At 30.4% G+C, this 25320-nt stretch overlaps 1 protein-coding gene across 1 annotated transcript; it reads right to left on the bottom strand.

Moving 5' to 3' along the window:
* Nucleotides 1-10879: 10879 nt before the first annotated feature.
* Nucleotides 10880-13588, bottom strand: LOC102621305 (vacuolar protein sorting-associated protein 55 homolog). The gene is made up of 5 exons (XM_006485316.4): nt 13389-13588; nt 12196-12328; nt 12069-12108; nt 11434-11518; nt 10880-11319 (listed from the first exon to the last, which is right to left on the bottom strand). Exons 2-5 carry the CDS (start codon nt 12292-12294, stop codon nt 11127-11129), a joined length of 417 nt encoding a protein of 138 aa, XP_006485379.1. The 5' UTR covers nt 12295-12328; nt 13389-13588; the 3' UTR covers nt 10880-11126.
* Nucleotides 13589-25320: the final 11732 nt, after the last annotated feature.

The raw sequence follows: 25320 nt of genomic DNA, 5'->3' as shown, positions 1-25320 counted from the left end.
GAAGAAGAATTTTCAAAAATTTGGCATAAACTTGGAATGATTTGATTTCTTGATGATTTTGGTAATTGATGATTATATGTGTGTTGCTTGATAAATTGAAGGAGTTGTTGGTTTGTTATTATTGTTTAAGCTTATATGGAAGTGTTTTTAATCATGTTGTGTATTTGAGGATTTGTTCTTTTTTAAGGGGAGATAAATAGATTTGTTTTTGGATAAAATCATTTCGGTAAAAATTTTAAATTGGCCATATATTTAGGGGGAGCATATAATATGATTTTGGATAACATGCATTTTGAACTTTTTTGTTGTCCAAAGGGGGAGACAAAATAATATATCATTTCGATGTTATCAAAAGACGGAGAATAATATGCATTTTGAGTAATTGTTTTGATAATTGATATTTGATTCTTTTAATGATTTTGATGATATGTGATTATGGTGAGGACTTGATGATTTTGAGATATGATGATTACATGGGTGTTTTATATGATAATTTCATGTTATGAGTTGTTGATTTGGTGGTTAATGGAATAATGGTTCATGATATTTTGGTGTGATGATTTGTGTATGGAGTTGGCATGTATCATGATTTATAATATTTTGGGAGTAATATTACTAATCTTGTATTTGAGGTAATGTTTGTTGTTAGGGGGAGATTCTTTCAAAATTTCTACTCAAACAACATGGGTAACAAATTTGCTACTTTTATTCTTTTCTTTTACGTTTTCTTTTTTATGATGAAAGGAGAGAAGAATACATGTTTTCAAATTTATAAAAATTTGCTACTTTTGTCTTTGCCAATTAAGTTTTTCTTTTTGATGATGAGGGGGAGAAAAATCCATGTATTTAAATATGTTAATTTAGCTAATTGGCAAATTGTAAAAGAAGATTATATTTAGAGGGAGCAATTTGGGAGCAATTTGTGGAATCATTCTTTAAATACATGAAATGTTTGTCATCATCAAAAAGGGGGAGATTGTTAACATATATGTTTTCATAATGTTGATTTTGATGATAACAAACAAGATTAAGAATGATTAATCTTTTAAGATCAAATTATTTTTTATACATTTTAAATAAATCATTATTTTCACATTTTAAAGGTTTTATATTTAATGAAAAAATGATTTTATGAAATTGATTGTTTTTATTCTTTTTAAATAAATCATTATTTTCACATTATAAATGTTTCATATTTAATGGAAAAATGATTTTATGAAATTGGTTTTTTTTCAAAGTTTATGGTTTAATTAAAAGAATTTTTGAAAATTTTGATTAAACAAGTATTGCTTGAAATTTTGGTGAAGGACTTATTTGAAAAGTGTCATAGCATTTAGGCTATAACATAATTTCAGAAATTTTTGGGATTAACAAAGCATTATTTAGAAATTCTAAAATTGGACCTATTTGCAAAGTTTCATAACGTTTTGGGCTATATTATAGTTTTGTAAAGTTTTGGGGTCAAACTATAATTTCGGAAAATAGTGCACTGTGCAGGTTACTGTAGCAATCACTGTAGCAAACGGCTAACCGTTTATTTAAAAATGGCTAACCGATAATTTCCAGAAAGCATGTTCTGCAAAGTATTGTTAAAATGATGATTCTGGAAACTAACGGTGAACCGTTTACTGAAAACGGTTAACCGATTATTTCCAGATTGCTAACCTTGAACCGTTTAGTAAGAACGGTTAAACCAAATTTGTTTCGCAGGTCTCTGGAAATTAACGGCGAAAGGGTAAGCCTAAACGGCTAACTATTTATTTGAAAATTGGCCCAACGGTAACTTTGACCAGCCTAAACGGTTAACCGTTAATGGTTAACGGCGAACCGTTTTCGTGCAGACAATCTATAACGGCTAGTTTTTCAGCTCCAACTATAAATATGCTCAATCCAATTCAAACAAAGTGAATTCCAACGATCATCATTGAGCAAAATATAGAGAATACAACTTTCATTGAGTTTTAAATCTTTGTATTCATCTCATTCATTCACACATTGAGCTTTCACTTGTGATCAAATACATTGTGTGAGAGAGATTCATTTGTAATCCTTTTTGTAAAATCAAGTTAAAAGATTGTAAGTGTTGGGATACACTTGGGTTAAGAGATTGGGATAATCTCTTGTTGTAAAGGTCCATTGACACCTTGGAAGTCAATTGTAAGCGTTTGAAGCCTTGGGAGGCTAGCTTAGTGAAATCATCAAGCCCGGTGTGCTTGGAGGCGTGGACGTAGGCGGGGATTGCCGAACCACGTAAAAATCCTTGAGTTTGCTTTCTCTTCCCTTACTCATTTATTATTGTGCTTTTATTGAATTTATTATTTTCAATTTGATTAAGGCAATAGATTAAATTGTTGAGCGAATTGCTTAGCTTAAATTTTAAAATTCCAATTCACCCCCCCTCTTGGGTTGCCTAGTTAGTATTTCACCATCATAAGGGTTACAATAGTGATTAGTGTTAAAAATTGTATGTTTATTAAGGGGTAAAAAAGTTATTGTGTGCTTATATTATAATTTATATTTGTAATTATGTAACATATTGTGAATTTTTAATTATTTGATTTGGTATATTTTATTGTGTTGATTTGGTAAAAATAATATTTTCACGCAATTTGAGGCTCCAAGCAAATGTACGGATGTCAAATTTAGATTCCGAAAGTCTGAAAGTTAGGTCACTGTCGAAGAGGATTCGTGACTTTTGTTGTAAACTTATTAGTTTTTACCACGTAAAATGTGGTAATTGTGAAATTATAAATTTTTACTATATTAGGTGTAGTAATTATTAGTGGAATGAGTTGGGTATGCTTGAGTGGATTAAGTTAGGTTTATGTTTTGTTAGTGGGACAAATGTATGGTTATGATGTAATTAGCTTTATCTATGTGTATGGTGTGGATTAATCACGCATTAGTATGAATAAAGAGGGGGGAACACACCTCTCCACACCTTTTCTTCACTTCTTTCCCCTCAAAATCTTCTTCTCATCTCTCTTTTTAATATATTTTCAATAAATAAAATTAGTTTTATTTCCAATTTTCAAATACGATTTTTTTAATTATGTATTTTTCAATTTTAATAATTACTTTTATTTCAATTATACTTACCTAAATACTAATAGTTAGGTAAGGTGAAACTCTTAGTAAAAAAATATGATTTAATCCAATTCTATTTTTAATTATATAAATTAAATTATTTTCTATCTAGTTTTATCCATATTTTATATTTTGAAATTTGGATTTATTGTAGAAAAAACATGGGAATTTGGCACAATAAATTATTAATATCTTCGTATAAAGTAAGGTAAAATAATATTTCGACTTATTGTAGACAAGTTAAATTTTCGCATATTAAGTACTTAATCCATAATAAAATTAATAGGAAAATGATTGTAATTTATACAATTAATCTTTTGGGCAATAAAATAAAGATAAAAAAGAATTTATTAAATTGTATTTATTATTAAGAGTAGATCCATAACTCTAACTAATTCAGTTTCATAATTTCACTTAAATTAAGTTGCACATATTTAAATTTTCTTTTCTTTTTTTTGGTAAATTAAAATAAAAAATTAAATCTTTTCTATGTGGATCGATCTCGGACTCACTGAGTTATATTATAACTAAACACTCTTATACTAGAGAGTAAATTAAACAATTCTGAGTCGTGTCAAGTTTGTAGCGCCGTTGACGGAGAAAAATATTTATTTTGTTTTATTATTTTTTTACTTTTTGTGTAAATTTTCATTTACCCCTTTTTCCTTTTCTTAATTATGTTATATTCACAAAATCTCTCAAAATTTCACTTTCACTCCAAAGATTCTCGTTTCTGGTTCATTCTTCTCATAATTGCAGTTTGATCACAAAAATATAGAAAGTTTTTAAATATGTCCCCTGCCGAAATTTCTCATAATAATCAAATTTGGACTACAACTTGAACTTCTTTGGATCATGTTTGGACTTAATTGGACCTTATTTTGACTCAATAAACTGAATATTGACTTTAAAAATTACTGCGAAGGCTCAATAATTTGAATTAATCATTTAATTGACTAGTAATTTTTATAATTTGAAAAAAAAAAAGAAAAAGAGTCTACTCTTTGAGATAATTATTTCTTTTCTTTCTTTCTTCTTTTAATTTCTGTAATTTAATTTTTGCATTTATTTTACTTTTCTTTTTCGTATTTACTTTATTTATATGACTGGTTTACCGCCTATTTAGATATTTTAATTTCAGTTAATTAATTTTCAGTTTATTTATTTTTATTGCCCATTTTTTTCTTCTTGTACATTTATCTTGTTTATTTAATTTTCGTTTTTTTTAATTTGTGTAATTTTCATTTAGTTTTTTTAATGTTATTCATTTGTTTGTGTATCTTTACAATATAATTTCACACACACACACACACACATCTTCATCATCATTGCATGAGACATTGGTCTCGAACATCAAGTGGCAAATTAATTCGTAAATCTCAATTACCACCACTAATCATAGACGATATCCAAGACGAAAACTTTTTGGGTAGACATAATCCTCAAATTGATCAAGGAGACAACCATTCTCAACATAATGCACATTATCAGAATCAACCAAGAACTTTCAGAGACTACATGAATCCAACGAGAACCGGACCACCGTCGTGTATAATATTTCCTCCATAAGCATCTTAATTCAACTTCAAACCAGGTATTATTCAACTTTTACCAACATTTCATGGTTTAGAATATGAGAATCCATACTTGAATTTAAGAGATTTTGAGGAAGTTTATAATACAAACACAGACCAAAATTGTAGCATGAACATAATTAGATTAAATTTTTTTCCTTATTTATTAAAAGATAAAGGTAAAACTTGACTACAAAACCTTATATCTGAATAAATAATAACTTGAAATAACATGCAAGAATAATTTTTGAAAAAAATCTTTCCATCTCATAGAACCAATTCATTTAAAAGTCAAATTACTTCTTTCACTCTAAAAAATAGAGAAACATTATACTAATGTTGGGATAGGTTTAAAGAATTGCTTAACATATGTCTATACCATAGTTTTGAAACTTGACGATTAGTCACTTATTTCTATGAGGGCTTGACACCTCAAAGTAGACAAGTTGTCAAAATTATGTGTACTGGTGAATTTAAAGATAAAAATCCTAATGCACTAGATTACCTTGACAAATTAGCTCAGAATGCACAACATTGAGATACTGTTAGAACTTTTGAATTGACAAATAAACCTTAACCACATCCATCCAATGGAAGAATCAATAACCTTAGGGAAGATCATGATTTACAAGCAAAATTTGAATCCCTGGTCAGGAAGATTGAAGCTTTGGAGAATAAAAAGAGTGATTAAGTAAAACATGTTCAAGAAATTACATGTGATGTTTGTAGTTCTAACGATCATTTCACACAATATTGTCCCACTTTGCCTGCACCTAAAGAATGTTTGCATGACCAAGCTAGTGCCATTAATACTTTTAATAAGCCAAATCCATATTCACAGACTTATAATCCTGGTTGGAGAAATCATCCAAATTTTAGTTGGAGGAATAATAATAATACACAATCTTCACAAGCATCACCTCCACAAAATTTTCAAAATGTTCAGCCTTATGCACCATATGTGTTCACCACCATGGAAAAATTTGGAAGATACAATGCATTCATTCATTAGGAAACAAAATGCTATTAACAATCAAAATGCACAAATTTTTTCTGATTTGAAAGATATTCTTGTTAAAATTGCTTTTGTACTCATAATTCAAGAAAAAGTTTGGTTGTGGTTAGGCTGAAAATTTTCCTTTTTCTTGAATTATGAGTGCAGAAGCAATTTTAGCAAGAGTATTTTTCAAATCAGAAAAAGTTTGTGCATTTTGATTGTTAATAACATCGTGCTTTCTGATGAATGAATGCATTGTGTCTTCCAGATTTTTCCAGGGTGGTGGAACATATGGTGCATAAGGCTGAACATTTTGAAAATTTTGTAGAGGTGGTGCTTGTGAAGATTGTGCATTATTATTATTCCTCCAACTGAAATTTGGATGATTTCTCCAACCAGGATTATAAGTCTGTGAATATGGGTTTGGTTTATTAAAAGTGTTAATGGCATTAGCTTGATCATTTAGACATTCCTTAAGTGCAGGCAAAGTGGGACAATCCCGAGTGAAATGATCATTCAAACTACATATGTTACATGCAATTTCTTGAACAGATTTTACTTGATCACTTTTTTTATGCTCCAAAGCTTCAACTTTACTAACTAGGGATGCAAAGTTTTGCTTGTAAATCATGATCTTCCCTAAGGTTATGGATTCCTCCACTAGATGGAGATGGTTGTTGCTTATTTGTTAACTCAAAAGTTCCAACAGTATCTCAATGTTGTGCATTTTCAACTAATTGGTCAAGATAATCTAGTGCATCCTCAGGATTTTTATCCCTAATTCACCATTACACATCATTTCAATAACCTGTCTACTTTGGGGTATTAAGCTCTCGTAGAAATAAGTGACCAATTGCCAAGTTTCAAAACCATGATGTGGACATATGTTAAGCAACTCTTTAAACCTATCTCAACATTGGTATAATATTTCTCCATTTTTTTTGAGTGAAGGAAGTGATTTGTCTTTTAAAAGAATTTGTTCTATGAGGTGGAAAGAATTTTTTCAAAAATTGTTCTTGCATGTTATTCCAAGTTCTTATTGATCAAGATCTAAGGTTTTGTAGCCAAGTTTTAACTTTATCGTTTAATGAAAAAGGAAAAAGCTTTAATCTAATTATGTTCATGCTACAATTTTGGTCAGTGTATGTATTACAAACTTCCTCAAAATCTCTTAGATGCAAGTATGGATTCTCATATTCTAAACCATGAAATATTGGTAAGAGTTGGATCATACCTGGTTTGAAGTTGAATCGAAATGCTTCTGAAGAAAATACTATACACGACGGTGCTGTAGTTCTGGTTGGATTCATGTAATCTCTCAGAGTTCTTGGTTGATTCTGATCACGTCCATGTTGAGAATTGTTGTCTCCCTGATCAATTTGAGGATTAGGTTCGCCCAAAATATTTTCATCTTGGATCTCATCCATGATTGGAGGTGGAGATTGAGATCTACGAATTAACCTGCCACTTGAAGTTCGAGACCAACGTCTCATGCAATGGTTATGTCACAAAAGTAATATTCAAACAAATTAGTAATACAAAAACTAAATGAAAATTGCACAAAAAAATGAAAATTAAATATGCAAATAATATAATTGTACAAAAGTTAAAAATTAAAAATGTACCAGTTAAATTAAAAATAAAGCATAAAATAAATGCGAAAGAGAAAAAAAAACTGGTGGTTGAACCCACCAATCAACAATAAAATAAAGTAAAAAAAATAAATGTAAAATAATAAAATAACTAAAATTAAAAAAAACCAGTGGTTGAACCCACCAATAAAAAAAATATAAAGCAAAAATAAATAAATAAATGAGAAATAAAATAAATACAAAAAATTAAATAACTGAAATAAAAAAATAAATAAATATTAAGAGTTAGCAGTTAGTAAGTTAAGAGTTAGTAGTTAGAGTTAGTTTGGTCCAAATTAAATCCAAATAAGTCCAAATATGTCCAAGATGTAAGTCCAAGTCTTGATTATTGTGAGAAATTTCGTCCAGTGATCTTATTGAAAACTATTTATAATTTTATGGTCACACCGTAATGTTTAGAAGTGTAGAATTGAGCCATTTGAGATGCAAGTGAAACTTCTGAAAGATGTTGGGGTCAGAAGAGCATTTAAGAAAGGAAAAGGGGTATAAAGGAAAGTTTACATATAGGAGAAAAATCAAAAACGGAAAAACAAAGCAAAATAAAAACTTTTCCCACAGCGTCAAAAACTTGACATAATTTAAAAGTAATTTTTAACTCTCAAGTATAAGAGTGTCTTATTGTATTATAACTCGGTGAGTCCGAGGTCGATCCACAAAGAAAATTTTTAATTTATTTATTTTATTTTAACTAAAAATTTAAATTTAAACTTGAATAAGCAACTTAATTTAAATGAAACTATGAAATTGAACTAGTTAGGATTGTGGATCCACTCTTAGTAGTAAATAAAACTTAATTCTTTTTGCCATTTTTTTAGATTTATTGCCCAAAAGATTAATTATATAAATTATTGTTATTTTCCCTTTAATTTTATGATGGATTAAGTATTTATTGTGCCAAAATTTAATTTGTTTACAATAAATTCAAAATATTACTTTACCATACCTTATATTAAGATGTTAAGAATTTATTGTGCCAAATTCATTTGTTTGTCTACAATAAATCAAAATTTCAAAATATAAAATATGTATAAAATTAAATAGAAAATAATTTAATTTATAAAATTAAAAATAGAATTTGATTAAATCATATTTATTTTCCAAGAGTTTCACCTTACCCTAACTAATATTATTTAGTTAAGCATAATTGAAATAAAAAGAAATATTAAAATTAAACTACTTATAATTAAAAGTAATAAAACAACTAAAATTGAAAATAAAACTAATTTTATTTATAAAAATAATTATACAAAATATTAAAAACACATCTGAAAATCAAGATTACAGGAGATGGAGAGAATTTGAGAAAAAGAGAGATGATTAAAAATAAAAAAATGAGGCTCTATTTATAGAAAAATAAATTTATATGTATGTGCTCCTCACAACCATTAGATCAAGATCCAACGGCTAGTAAAACTTCAAAAGCCAACATTACACGTGGTATCGTTTGACTCGTCCGATTTGGCCAAAGAACGGTTGAGATTTATCGGGTTAATGGGTGGATCGGGTCAACCCAAATACAAAGATTCAGATCCTACAACTTGTTTCACCAACCATTGCCATGTGGCACAATTATGGCCATTGAATCATGAACGGTTGTGATTTAGTCAAAATTGCCAGCTATCCCATGTACTCATATCTATTGTAAGCTCATTTCATCATCCAATCAGTGCTCGGTCAACAGAAAAAGTCAATTTTTTTTTTACACAAGCCCAATTTTAAGCCGATCTTAATTGATCTTAAAGTTTTCGGACCTCCGGAATCCAAATTTGACCTCCGTTTATTTGTTTGAAGTCTCGAATTACGTGAAATTAATATTTTACCTAATAAACACATAAAAATACACAAAATTAAATATATTTAAAATATAATTAATAATTCCTAATAAATTACATAAACACAAATATAAATTATAACTTAAGTACAAAATAATATTATTATCGCTTGATAATTAAACAATTTTTAATACTAATCAAATAGACTTACACCTCCTGGAGAAATAACTATTATTCCATCTGAATCACCATTTCCACAAGCATGGAATAAACAAAGGAAATCAAACCACTCTTCTAAAATTTATGAAATCTTTAAGTAAGTGAAAGTTAACAATCCTCTATTAAATGCAATCAAGTAGGTACCTTTATATGCCAAATTGTTAGAGGACTTATGCATTGTCAAGCGGAAATTGAAGTTAAGAAAGAGTGCTTTCATGGCTGAACAAGTAAGTACTATTCTATCTACTAATAATAAGTTAAAATATAAAGATTCTAATTATCCTACTATTTCTTATATTATTAGAGATCACAAAATTGAGCACGCTTTACTAGACCTTTGTGCTAGTGTTAATTTGCTTCTATATTTAGTTTATCTTCAACTTAATCTTGGTGAGTTAAAATCAACTTCAACTATACTTTTACTTCCCGACAGATTAGTAAAGTATCAAAAGGAATAGTAGAAGATGTTTTAGTACAAGTTGATAAATTCATATATCATGTGAATTTATTGTCTTAGAAACTGAACATGTTGTGAATAATTATAAACCAATTCCTATAATTTTAGGTTGACTATTTTTAGTAACTGCTAATGATTTGATTAATTGTAGGAATGATTTAATGAATTTATTATTCGGAAATATGACTTTGGAATTGAATGTTTTAACATGCATAGGCAACCTAATGAAGAAAATGAGAATGAAGATGAGATTGATTTATAAAGGGAATTGCTTGAATTTTGTATAGAGGAGAATATTCAAGTACTATGCTATCAAAGCTGCTGTCGTCCTCAACATCCAGTATCTCATCATCATCGCTGAAAATAAACATAAGAAGATCATAACAGTAAGCTCTTCTAATCAGTTTTTTTAGGTACCGGTGAATTAATTGGGTTGCCAATTAGTGCATATTCATATTCATACATACCTTATTTCAACTTGCTGTTCTTCTTGTGCTTCCATTGCTGCTGTTCCAATATTATTTGCCATGTTAACTGCTTGTTTATATTTTATACTTGTAAAGCACAGGGAGTTGCTTGGGCGCCAAGTCTAGTTTTTTTTTTATTTAATATAAATAAGCAGAAGAGGTAAAACTTTTCAAAGAAGCATTCGACTATTTTATTTAATATATTTATTTTGGACTATTTTGTATTGAATCTTATTTTATTTACGAAATATGATAAAGACATGATCCATCCCTCGTAAGAATTAACGTGAAAAAAATTAAAGGAACACATTCTTAAAATTTTACTAATAAACTTGTGATTTTCTCCCTCTTCTTTCCATGAAATTTAAAAGTTATTTGAGTCACTTTACAATATTTTCACAAACCAATGATATGTAAGGCAACACTTATAATTAGATTTCGTATAGAATATTATAAAGTAGTTAGAAAATAAAGTTATTATTCTTTGATTTTAACTAACTTTAAAATTATATGAAACAAACCCTTACTTCTCAATTACTTTTGTCTGCAACACTTCTACCAAAATATGGCAAACTCTTTTAAGTTTATCTGCACAACGACAAAAATTGGAAAAAAAAAAAACCCGAATAAAAGAATGCATAAACAGTTTCCATGTACACTACACCACAATCCAATTTCAATTGATAATTCGGATGACAAAAATTATGAAGTACATTGTAGCTCGGGACAAAATCAATATAGACAAAGAATTTCATCCATTAAAGGCAAATTCTTCTCCCTTGGTAAGACGAAAAGAGAGGATGTGAGGTTCACAAATGGAGAAAGAAAAGCCATCAGATGATTGTAACTAACATCGACACTTCTGTACAGTAATGACTTGAGCACCAAAGTCAGCAGTATCTCAGAGTATACTGTAATCATCATCCTCACTCATGCCAATATAACACATTATGGCCAGTACAAGTACGAAAAAAGATGAAAGCTCCATTGCCAGTGCTCCCCATCCAATAACCCCTGCATGCTTTAAGATAACTGGTATTGCAATGCTTCCAACCGCAGAAGCTCCAGTCAAGAACTTGGTTGCGTTGACCCAGCTGTTTCATCATTTGTTAACATGGAACTTAGTTAAATGAGTATTCAATATTCAAATCTTGAGAAATATTGATCAAATGCAGCTTGAGTAGTGCTCTTAAAGGAAAAGGACTGACCTATTTTCAGATTCAGAAAATAAAGAAGAACCATTGGACCCGGCAAAAAACAGCAGAGGCAAGGGTAGAAGAACATACATTAGGACTGCAAAGAACAAGAAGACAATATTTCTCTTAGAATGCGTATCTGATAGCAGTTTACTTCTACTCACAAGAAACAATGGATATCTACATTTTTCATAGATTAATTTCATTTTTTCCAAAAGCAATAAACTTCAATGATATTGTTCTTCATGAGCGTATAAATTTTTCTAAGGGAGAAAACCAAAAGCAAAACAAGAAATCCAACAAAGATTCACTCTGCTCCTGTTTCAAGTCATATTGAGATGAATGCCGAAGCATCAACATATAGCATTAAAAATTTACAATCCTTTTTCTCTTTAAGAAATTAATGATTTGTTATTATTCTGTTCCAAGGGTTTATGATGCAGACGAAGAGGTAGATCAGAACTGAGACATGAATTTACTTCAAGGACGTGGCATACTTGGCAAATCACTAATTATTTTAGCATGCATGAATGACAATTGCCCAATTGCAGGGCAGACTATATACTTAAAATTTGCTACAAAGTGCAGAATGCTTTCCAGAAAAAGAACACCATTAACACCAAAAACAAAAAGTTCATGGGGCTTACCAGTGAGCATTGGCCACCAATTATTGTACAACGCGCATGCCTGCCAGATCAAACATGAGGAACTATTCGTCACCCACTTGCAAAAGACTTAACCAAAGATAATTTAACAATAAAAAACACCACCGACCAGAATCTGCAGTACAATTCCTCCAGAAACCAAAATTGCTAAGAAAGCTAGTTTCCCAGTGTGCAGGCAAGCACGCATATAACCCGGTAAGTCTGCCATCACCCCACTAGCCTTGCAGCATACAAGGGGGCAGCTGCAATGAATATGTTATTAACACACACATATACAAGCAGAGATCTTTAGGTTAGAAGTGAGAACAAAACTGAGAAGAGAGAAATAGGCAGATCAAGTAGATGTAGAGAACACAACAACGTAATTGAAATATTTTAGGTTCATTCAAAAAACTATAAAGATATAAATAAATGAATTACTAGAAATAGCATTACAAATTTACAATCCCCTCAAGTTTGAATAGCAACCCTCATTTTCTCCTCATCTCGGAAAGTTAGACAATTGAGAACCACAGTCGTGAGACTTTAAAAGAAGGATAATAGACACTCCTAGAACCACAAGATACTCAACAATCTTCCAGAAAACATTTACTCTGCAGTTCTACAACAATTAAATATATTTAGCTGTTCAAGACCAGCCCTCGTCTTTTTATTATTTTGCTATATCAATGTTGTAAAAGACAAGCAATGTGGTGAAGCAATGTAGGAATAATCATGAACCAACCAAGGAAGAGAACACATAACAAATAGAAGCAGCAGCCACATGGTATGTATACGATAACCAACAAGTCTATGAGATACAAAATAGCAATCAAATTTACTCCCAAGGCAACCGATGGCCAGTCCAAACTTGAAATAAACAGCAAAAGCTTTTCGGGGTTACTCGCCAAGACATTTCAATACATATGCATTTCACCATGTTCATCAACCATAATGTTAACAAAATCAATATATATATCCACAAAAACGACGTTGCCACCCTGCCAAACACAAATCAGAGAGCTCTAGGTCTTTACAAACACGGTAAGCTATTGTATATGGCGGCTTAATCAAAATCTTTCACTATTAAATTGAATAATGTCGAACCAATTAACGCAACCCAAATTACAAAACCAAAGCAAAATACCTATCAATTAACATATTTCACAATTCACATATAGTGTGTATGTGTGTGGGTATCAAATTTCAGTTTCGACAAAAAATTTATAATTTTCCTTTTTTTTTTTCAGCTGAAACGACAATTATTGATTCTTAGAGCAAGAACAAACAAGAATTGAGAGAGATGGGTGAAATAAAAAGTACCTCAATTTGGGTTTAGAATTTGGAAATCTACAAGTCCTACACTGCCCTCCTGGAAACCACAAGACATTAATCCTGCTATTTGAATTTGAAATTTAATAGGTCTACCTAGTAATTAAAATTAATTGAAAAAACAATAATGATATAACAATTAAATTGAGTGGAGTTTCAATCGCGTTGGGGTTGCGTAAGAAATGTGTTTGACGTGTCGTTTTGGTTGTAAGAATGTTGGATAAACACTGATTCTCTGTCGTTTCCGCTGGCTTCGATCAACGGTGGATGATACAAAGCGCGATTCCTCGTTGCCACGTCAGATTTAGTGCCGACGAGACTGGTTAATTGAAACTAAAATAAATATAACTAATAAATAAAAGTTCATTATATGATACCGTGATTTTAATAGTTAAGCATGAATTATATAAATAAAATATAAAATTTGTAAATCAACATTAAGTATATAGGAAAATAAAAATTATATAAATGGAATACAAAATTTGTATATAGAAGATAAAATAAATAAATTAGCGTACGGCTATTAAGTTAGTGTATTAATGGTAAATAAAATAAAAACTTATAAATATAATATAAAACTTATAAATCAACAATAAATGAAAAAAAACACAAATTAAATAAAGAAAATATAAGACTTATAAATAAAAGGTAAAACAAGTAAATTAACATAAGAATGGTAAATTAGGGTATTATTAGTAAATAAAATAAAAACTTACAAATGTAACATAAAACTTGTAAACTAACATTGAATGTAAAATAAAATATAAATTATATATAAAAAATATAGTACTTGGAAATAGAGGGCAAAACAACTAAATTAATATAAGAATGATAAATTGGTGCATTATTAGTAAACAAAATAAAAATTTATCAATGTAACATAAAACTTGTAAAATCAACATTAGGTGTAAAATAAAGCATAAATTGTGGAATATAACACTTGCAAATGAAATGCAAAAGAAGTAAATTAAAATAGGAATGGTAAATTGGTGTATTATAAATAAACAAAACAAAAATTTATAAATATAATATAAAACTTGTAAATTAACAATAAGTGTAAAATAAAATATCGATTAAGTAAATGGAATACAAGACTTGTAAATGGAAGACAAAATAAGTAAATTAACATAACAGTGATAAATTAGAGTATTATTGGTAATCAAAACAAAAACTTATAATATAACATAAAAATTGTAAATCAACATTAAGTGTAAAATAAAACATAAATTATATAAATAAAATATAAGATTTGTAAATAAAAGGTAAAACAAATAAATTAATTTAAGAATTATTGAAAAAATAAAATCTTACAAATGTAAAATAAGAACTCGTTATAATAATAATTACCTTATATATCTGTTGATTATTTTTTTCTAAATTGAATAACGAAAGTTTTGGGTTAATGTAATGTATGAAATTGTATATGTGAAATTTTATTAAGAATTAAACTTATTCTCGAAATCAGATTTTGAAAAACTATACTTTTTTATGTTTTTCAAAGCTATTTGTAAGATAACACATGATATTATTGCATTCTTTATGAAGTATTTATAAAACAGAAAATTAGACCCAATTTTATTGATATATCATATATGTCTAGTAATATAAGAATATATATATATATATATTTACTTGATCCACATCAAGAAAAATAATTTTACTTAATTAGAAAAATAATTTTGCTTAATTAACTTATGAGGTAAACAATACTATGATAGAAAAAAAAATTATGAATGCCCTAGAATGAATAGAGAATTTATGCTTAAATTAATTCAATAAAACTTATTCTAATTATTTTTAATACAATTATTTTGTTTTTAATTGATGAGTAACTTTTTTCTTTGTTCAATTAAATTAAATGAATCAACTTTTTTTGCTTAATGGATGGTTAATATTAATTTATAAGTTTTATGTTATTTTTATGTATTTTTTTTACAATTTTAAAATACTAATTTACCATTCATATATTAGTTTATTTGTTTTATCTTCTATTTACTAGTTTTATGTGTAATTTATAAAATTTATGTTTATCACGGCATTGATGTAGTAATTTTAATCACATCATCATAGAATTTTCCTAAAATAAATCATGTATTAGTAAACTTTTCACAGGACAGTATAATAATCGTAATGAGCTATTTTGAATAGTTATCAAGATGCAGTGTATATTATTAACAAAGTAGGATTTCAGGATTGGTCGTGTACCTAAGAATTGTAATAAAACGACTAATACTTTGGATAAGTTTGTACTTAGCAGTGGCTAGTGTCTTATAGAAGTTGAAGATTTTCTGCAACATTTAACTTGTTTCTTATGATTTGTCTCTTGGAATAATATGAATATATTTTCAAAAATAAAAAATAAAAAATGTAAGACATATGATGTTTTAAATTTAACTAATTATATCATATTATTTATATTAAAATATTTGTGTTTGTGTCACTACTTATAAAGAAATTATTATGATCTTTTAATAACTAGTAGATGAGATTTTTTTTTTTGGTACAGTCCGAGTACCATTTATTCATATAATAAATAAACCACATCCATTTATTTGTGCATTTAGGTTGAAAGATTAATAAGTAATTCCATATATTATTATATTCTTACTACATGATTGTATTCCCTCGCATACTCAAGATTTTCTTGTAATAAATAGTTATTGAAGGTGGTAAAATCCTTCAATGATCCAAAGTAAAAAGCTTACAGAGTGATAGTTTGAGATATAGCTGAATGCTTTTTCTTCATACGATAGTTTTTTTTACTTCTGATGTTTATCCAAGAGTATGATGCAAGCGGGTTCCTTCAAAGGTGCTTCGATGCGCCTATCAGTTTTTGTGTTACGATCATTTTTCAACAAATTCCAAATTGCTTGTTTTTTATTTTCTCTTTATTAATTGAGAAAATGGCTCAAAAGTCCTTAATCTCTTTAGGCCTAATTTATAGACTGAAAAAGAAGATCTAACAGAAGATTTTAATTTTAAACCTCAATCTCCACTATCTAAGTTTCATGGTCTATTTTCCGTCGTTTGATTCGTATTCCTTTTTTTTTTTTTTTTTTTTTTTTTTTTTATGTAACGTTCTATAGAGCTAACAAAATTTGAGATGATCTAGTTATCTGACACGAATATAATACGAATACATAAGTATGAATCACCGAACTTGACACAATTATTAAATGAGCCAGATTTAGGTTTCAGTGATTTTTTTCTATGTCGAGTTAGAGTTAAAATTTTTGATCTATTTACTCGATTAATGATATAATTATATTTTTTTATTTTAAATCAATTTGTAGGTTCTCGTCAACAAAACTCAAATATTGGAAATGATTATCTCTTCTTCTTCTTCTTTTTATTTTTATTTTTTTGGAAGGATGAACAAATATATGAAGTTTCATTTATAAAATTCAATATAGACTTAAAACTTCAATAGTGTAAATGTGTAATATTTTAGTAGATATATATATATATATATATATATATATATATAATATTAATAAATAATACTATATATATAATGAAGTACAAATATTTAATGTAAATCTTATTAAATATATAGATATTAAACGTTTTATTAACAACAAATTTATTTTACATGTCGAATTAGGATATTAATATTTTGACAAGAATGTTAAATGGGTTGTTGTGGTTCCGGGTTAGATGCTTGGCATACTTTCGAATTTCATATGACCATCACATGTTTGTAAGTGATCACATGCTGGCTTTTATTTTAGTTTAGATCCGAAGTGTGTTTGCTTGTCGGTGGTAATATTTTGAATTGTATCTTTACACTTGACATGATGTAAGTGGCTTGGCACTTATACTACTCCACCGTAGTGTAATCTACACTATAATCGTTCCTTATGACATATACATGTAGAATGCATTCGGTTTTTCACTTAGGCTCCGTTTGGTACAGCTTATTAAATAGAGCTTATAACAGTAGAGCTTATAACAGTAGAGTTTATACCAATAGAGCTTTTGGACAAAAAGTCATTGGGTGTTTGGTTGTCAATAAAAAAAGCATTTTTGAACCATTAAACTATGTGATATTTTTTATATTATATATATTTAGAAAAGCTTTATAACCTCTACTCCCAAAAGCTCAAATTTTAGGCTTTTCCTAGTAGAGGTAAATTAGCTTATTTAAGCTAAAAAAACTCTACTAAAAAAAAACCAAACACCATAAAAAATTTTAAAAAGTGTTTATACGATTAAATAAGCACTTATGGCTCTTAAATAAGCCATACCAAACATGCTCTTACAATGAACACGTTCGGCCACCGGTCCATTAGTATTGTGTAATTAATGTCTAATAAACATTAATAGGCGGTTGCTTTTTATTTTTATTTTTAATTCTAATATACACATATTGTTACTGATATTACATTAGATATTATAATTAATATTTACAATCATATTATACAACTAGAATCACTGTCAATCATATTATACAACTGAGACTACCGCTATACATTGATACACTGAAGTACTTACTCAAATACTTTACTCATTTATGAAATATTGACACACTGAAGTATTTGCTCGGATACTTCAGATACTTTAAATCTTCTTTAATATTCAAAGGATGCCTACTCCACTCACATTTCCTAAGGAAGAGACTGTCTTCACTCAATTAGTTGATAATTGAGAGAGTACTAAAACTAACTTCTATAAAACTCTTATGGAAGTTCGAGCTCTTTCATCCACCATTGTAAGTGCAAGCCTTCTCCCATTAGACCAAAGGCCCATTGATACATGCGTTTGCTTTTGAATTTTAACTATAATCACTTTGTTTTTCCCCTATTTTTTTTAGAGATCTAACACCTTTTTTATTGGTTTCTATTTATTTTTAGGAAGTCATGCCACCACTTTATTACTCATATGTTGATCTGATTGAATAGTTCTTTTATATATGTTTTTCTCTTATTTTTCTTTATTCTATGTGTTCAAAATTTTGATTTTCTTTGATAAATTCACAATAACTATGCAGTGTTTGTTAAAATGGCTCCTCCGGGTTATGAAACCATGACTTACAAACAGCTTCATGATGTCCTAGATCTTCCTCCTCGAGTTACTTTCACCCTCTTGTGTGATATTAAACTCATGGTTTTGTATTGTATTAAAAAATAACTTTATTAAACCACACAGTTTAACAACGTATCCATATTAAAAAAAATGGGGTTGCCCAATATTCCTAAAGGGATGATTCTAAAAGGTGGTATTATGTTGTTCAGGCAGCAAGCTACAAACTTATCTTTTCTAGTGGTACCTCTTGTTCCAGAATTTTTTTAGAAGATGCAAGCTAATTCATTAACGATTGGTCGAAGTATTTTGTGTTATTTACAAGCCTATAGTGATTTAAACATTAATTTTTTTTATGAAAGTCATTATGCCACTTTATATGGCTTATAGAAGATGTATAAGATTCAACTTTTAAAGCGAGAATCAATAAAAAGATAAGTAGTTAATATCATAAAAAAAATTAGATTTGAAAGTAAAAATATAGTAGATTGTTTTATTTTGTTGGCCCCGATCTAATGGTTTCTCGATTGCAAGAAGTCCTCTTTTCAAGCAAAGAGATGGTTACAAGAAACGGACAAGTTCAACGATGTTGATCATATCCAGATCTTGGCTTAGGGCTTGTGATCAATATTATATATTTGAGGATAAACATGGGAATAATGATGGAGGACATTATTTTACGATTGAGGAATTTTTTTTTTTTGGTAAACAGGGGCTCTAAACAGAGGTAAAGAACAACATAGCGAGATTGGGCTACCCCATAAACATCCTGAAACAAAAAAGATTTAACGCCCAACCGGGGGGGGGGGGGTTGGGTAAACAACAAAACCAAGAGGAATGGAAAACGCTAGGCTCGCCATATAATCGGCCGCAAAATTAGCTTCTCTATAAATATGAGAGATGGAAACTTGCCAATCCAACTTCAGATAATCCTTGATAGTTTGAATTAGCTGGGAATAGTGATTAATTTCCAAGGTCGGCTTAGTCACCAACTGAGCCACACAACAACTATTTGTTTCAACTTTGAGCCTTCTTATGCCAGAGTTCCAAGCTAAATGCAACCCTTGATACAAACTCCAAAGCTCCGCTACTGTAATAGAACAGGAGCCAATCATCATCCCGAAACCACTAAGCCAGTGACCTAGATGATCGCGGATCAGACCCCCAGCAGTAGAAATTCCATTCCTGTTATGGGCACCATCCGTGTTCAACATACACCAAGGCCAATCTGGAGGTTTCCAATAGATCCATCGACTCACCCTTGTATGCCCTGTGGTAAGCGGATGACTACGGAGCTTATGCATCTCCGCAGCACGCGTAAGAACATCCACTAACACGACATTCGGATCCATAGAAACTTGAATAAAAAGAAATTGGTTTCTCCAAAACCAAAGTCTCCATAGTGCAATACCAAAGAAAGTAGCCTAGTTAGAAACACTTCCCAACCTTTCAACAATGCCCACATTCGTGGTGAGCCACTCCCGGAGCCAAGAACTGAAGAAAATATGTCATTTTCTATCGGGGATAATTAGGAGCCAAAACCGCTTAACTAAGGGACAATCCCGCAAAGCATGGATAGCATCCTCAGTCACAGCCCCACACCGATCGCAGGAGATTAAAATAGGGATATGACGATGAACTAACTCAGCCTTGGTTTTCACCCAATCATGAAACACTTGCCACAAAAAAATACGCACACTTTGGGGGCCTTTCCACCTCCAAACCATGCGCCAAAGACGGTTATTATGCATGGAATTATCCTCCGAAATCGCCAGATACGCTGAATGAGTAGTGGAACGACCAGACTTTGAGTGGGCCCAAAAAGTTAAATATGTGCCCTTAGCAGGGGACGGGGGCTGGAGAGCAACAATCTGAAGGATGATATTAGAAGGTAGAAAACTTTCAAACCGCATCACCCAAACACCAGTGTCTACTTGCCAAGACCTCACTCCACACGTTGCCAAGAGCTTTCCACAAATGGGAACCATAACGGGTATGGAGCACAGGAGGCGGATTATGAATGTCAACCCCATATTTAGTCACAAGAACCTAAACCCAGAAACTGTTAGGAGAGTATATTAGTCCCCAAGCAAGCTTCATATGAAGAGCCTGATTCATCATAGCCAAAGATTTAAACCCCAGCCCTCCAGCAGACTTCGGTTTACAAATATCACTCCAACTGATCATGCTAAGCTTTTGATGAAGCGAAAAACCAATCCAAATAAAACGTCTGCATGCCCTATCAATCCTCTCTCTAACCCCAGTAGGAAGAGAAACAATTTGCATGACGTAAATGGGAATAGCCTGAAGAACCGATTGAGCCAGCGTAATGCGACCGGCTAGAGACAAATGGGAAGCATTCCAACCAGAGAGCCGCTTCTCAACCTTATCAATAATATCATTGAACATGTTCTTGGAAACCCGCGTGTGGTGAAGAGGAACCCCAAGGTATTTCCCAAGATCTTGCATGACCGAAAAACCAAGAAGATTCGAAATCCTGACCACATCTCTATGCCCCACATTCTTGGAGAAATACATCAGAGTCTTGTTGATATTAACTTTAGCTTTTGAACTATAACAATAAGTATCCAAGACTGCCGAAATAATCCGAGCTTGTTCAATAGAAGCTTCAGCCAGCAAAAAGAGATCATCCGCAAAGAAAAGATGAGAAAGAGGGATACCATTACGAGCCAAATAGATTGGTTTCCACTTTCCAGCAGTAACAACATTATTAATTTCGTGGCTAAGGAGCTCGATTTAGGATTTTATTATTTAGGTATTTTGATATTTTTTATTTTTAATTAGAGTCATATGAGTTTTAATCTTTTATTTTAATTAGAATAATTATAGTTTCCCTTCTAAGTTAACTTGGAAAAATAGGTTTACTTTATTATAAATAAGGAGGTCTTGTTATTGTTTGCATAACCTTTAGTTGATAAAAACCTGCTCTTTTAAAATTACCTATAGGATTATCTATCAAAATCTCTTCTTTAAAGTTGTTTGGATTAGAACGTCATCTAATCTTGCTTAAAGCTTTATCAAAATCTCATTGAGTCATTTGAATTAAAATAAGATTTAATCATACTTCAATTAGAACGTAATCGCATTGACTTGTTCCGATAATAGACCGATATATATTGTTTATCTATCTTGTTCCATCAATTGGTAGTAGAGAAGTTTGTGCCAATTGCATAGTTATCCTGGCTTCCCACATTCGTTCCCATCAAATCCATCACTTAAAAAAATTAGAAAATCTCAAAATTGAAAACCCTAGCCGCCATCATGGCATCATCACTGCCTCCACAATCATGCAACCAATTGCCACGAGTACTAAGCCCACCAGCCTCCGTCGACCAAACTTCAACCAACCCCATCCTCTGATGCCTGTAACCACCGTAAATCACCTAAATCCGCAAGTGCTCCACAAGCTCTCAATCGCAAAACCACCACCATTTTTAGTCAATTGTCACATCTGTCCGCCTTCCCTTAAGCCATCAAACAAATGTCTAATGCCACCATCCAAATTCAGCCAAGAACCATTGCATAACAACCTACCGTAAGTCATATCACTATAAACGCTGCCACTTCAAGCTGAATTTCATGACAAACTGTTGCGAGTTTGACCAATCCTCAGTGACCATCTTGCTCTTCATTAACAAACTTCTAGATTTCACCATCACTACTCTAGTAGCCACCAACCAACGAAGACACCAAACCTTGAAATTTAGTTTATTTACAATTTTTCCATTGGTTATACTAGGGATGGCAAACTTCGGGGTTGGGTCCGGGTCTGGGTCCAGGTTCGAGTTTAGCCTTCCCGGTTCTGGACCCGGACACCATTTTCTTCTTCCCGGACTTGGATTAAAACTCGATTTTTTTTCATCTGGGTCCGGGACGGGTTCAACCCAGAAAAATCCGGGTTTCCGAATTCTGGGTTTTGAACCCGGATCAATGAATCAGTTTCTAAAATTCTAAAAATAAAATCTTAATACATTTCCAATCAATAACACATCCGGATTGTAAATCATCCATAAACAATACAAAATTCTAAGCAATAACACATCCAATAATATAAATCCATAAATTTCAATATTTCAATTAATAAAACAACCATAAATATTTCTCCATTTTCTATGAAACCTGCAAGCAGCGGGCTTGATGTCTTGAAAGCGACGACTTTCTTGTCCTGCATGATGTCACAAAGCAAAAATAATTAGCACGTTAATCCAAGGTAAAGCTCCTGTTTGGTTGAGAAGGAAGTGAAGGAAGTCCATGGATTAGTTAAAGATTAATCAAGCCATTTGGTCTCCTGCGGCCAAATCAAAAATGCAAACGAATGGAGTTTAAGAGAGACAGAGAGCGGGGCAAACCGAATGAAGGAGCGGCGTTGAGGTCGAATTGCGAGCAATCTGAGAGAAGAGAGAAGACACAAGGCGTCGGCGACGGTGGCGAACTTGAGCTTGGGATGGCAGCAGCCTGGACCGATGATGATGAATAGACACTTTTCCTGCAGCTGCGATACGAGAAAGAGGAATAGATAAAATTAGGTTTCTTTTTTTTTTTGTTTGTATTTATATTAATTAATAAATATAATTAAAAAATAATATTAAAATAAGATATCTAGGTCCGGGTTCCGGATATACGGTTTAACTCAAACCCGGAACCGGACCCAGATATATCCGGGTTACTAAAATTCATTCCGAATACCAGATTTTTTACAATCCGGTACGGGTTCAACCCGGCCCGAATTATCCGGGTTCATCCGAGTCTGAGCCGGGTCCGGGTTAAACTGCCATCCCTAGGTTATACTTTTAATTTGAGGCAAAAAAGTTATAAAGATAGAGTATCATATATGTCTCATCGAGTTTGAAGATATCCTAGATTTTAATGCTAGTCCTGATGATATGTTTTCCTGGATATGTGTTGTTGATGATTTTCTTCAACTTTCTCATTCAAAGTTGCTATTTCTCATGCATCATTTAAGTTGATAGGTGATGTTTTAGATTGGTTGGGACAACTAGAAGAATCAAGGATTTGACAAAGATAAAATAAAATCAAAGCATGGTTTGATTGAAGACAATTAATGAAACACATTTTTGTTCATTGTGATACTTCTGAACCATCTATTTTTGCACTAGCGAAAATAGAAGAACATGAGTTGTTGATCAATTTGAGATTTTTAAAGAAAGTAATATGTAGATGTTTCATATGAAGCCGAATTCACTAAATCAAGGGAATCCGCCTATCCAGGTAAGTGAGTTGGTATATAACCAAAGGAAGAGTAAATGGAAAATTTGACCAAAAGACCTGCAAGCCTAAGCGTAACTTACTCTTGATTTGAGTATTGAGCCAAGTAGTACGATTAAGTTTGTATGACAAAATCAAGTTGAAAAAGCCCCAGCAACGATTGACATGATTATGCCTATCCACATTAAAGAAAAGCAAGTTATTCTTAAAGAAGATCTAATTGCAAAGATAAAGTTAATCAGCGTGAATGTTAAGCAAGAGTTGGCAAAAAACTTGAAAGATTTTCATTAATCCACCCTAATTTTTTTCTTATCTTTAGAGAAAAAAAAAGGTAATTTGAGGTTTTAAAAAATATGGGGTAATTGAAGATAGTCAATTTATGACTGAGTAATTCAACATTTACTCGAAGCAAATTGGTACTTTCACATTTTTAAGGAATAAACTAAAGATTATCATTCAATCTAAGAGATAAATTGAAGTTTACCTTATAAACTATATTATGCTTATAATAAAAATTACAAACCCTATAACAAACCTTTGTATAGAGTTCAAGAAGGATATGTTTGTAACACTATATTATATGGTATTACATTAGCTGATGCAATGCAATCCCATATTTGGTAAATTTTTTTGTTCACATTACAACGCATTACATTATAGTGTATTACAATACACCATAATGTGAATAGTATCGCATTAAATATACCCATGGGGCCAGGTTTATGTAATATGGCACTATTTACGTGAGTTTTTCTCTTTTAAATTTTTAATAAAAAAAAAAAATCAAATGTGTTGGGCTACCAATTGCCGATGGCCACCACATAACATAGTGTTTTGCATTAAAATTTAGTATTATTAGAATTCTTATTGTCAATACTATCGCAATGGTGCAATTATTACCAAGAAAATAAAACCTTCTGTTTGTTTTAAATTTACGGTCAAAATTTGAAAACCAAAACTTTGATTTTAGATTTATTGCGAATGAAAATTCTTGGTGTAGCCTCAATAATAAGAATTCTACTAGTACTAAAATACAATTTAAATGACACCAATGTACAGTGGTTGACTTGTGGTGTTTGAATGTGAAAATTATTTATTTAAATACAAAAATTTAAATTGTTAATGAATATAAATAATAAAAAAACATAAATGAATCTTAAATAATTAACTTGATATGAATAACAAAATAAAAATATTATTTTATATAATGCAGCTCATATTACACTAAACAGAGTATCATAGTATAGTTTAACGCAATAAAATATTATATAGCCTAATATAACACAATCAAGGTGCATTTGACATATTGTATTATATTATGTTGTGTTGCATTATTTTAATGCAAGTATATTACATTATGCTAGATTGCATTAAAACTATATTATAATAATATTGGACAAAGTTTAGTACTACGCTGTACTATATTAATTTTTTGTTATTAATTTAAATTATATATTTACAAAATAATATTTATTAATACTTAGAAAAATACAAAATCTAGAAGTCTTAAATTTTAGAAATTTAACATTATTTTTTAGTATAAATATTTAAAAATATCATAATTTTTTAAAAAGATTAAAGCTTATGGCCTTACATTTTCGGCAGCATAACATTTATTTTTCAATATTTTTATATAACCTGTGAAATAAAGATT

Source organism: Citrus sinensis, chromosome 4, assembly GCF_022201045.2.
Source record: "Citrus sinensis cultivar Valencia sweet orange chromosome 4, DVS_A1.0, whole genome shotgun sequence".
Lineage (NCBI taxonomy): Eukaryota > Viridiplantae > Streptophyta > Magnoliopsida > Sapindales > Rutaceae > Citrus > Citrus sinensis.
Note: the sequence above shows the minus strand (reverse complement) of the source record. Positions and strands in the feature narration are given on the sequence as shown.

Coding starts and splice junctions, on each gene's coding strand:
- LOC102621305 (XM_006485316.4), bottom strand. CDS start 12,294: ATGGCAGACTTACCGGGTTATATGCGTGCTTGCCTGCACACTGGGAAA. Junction 11,519..12,068: donor TTGGTGGCCAATGCTCACTG/GTAAGCCCCATG, acceptor TGTTCTTTGCAG/TCCTAATGTATGTTCTTCTA. Junction 11,320..11,433: donor TTTTCTGAATCTGAAAATAG/GTCAGTCCTTTT, acceptor ATGATGAAACAG/CTGGGTCAACGCAACCAAGT.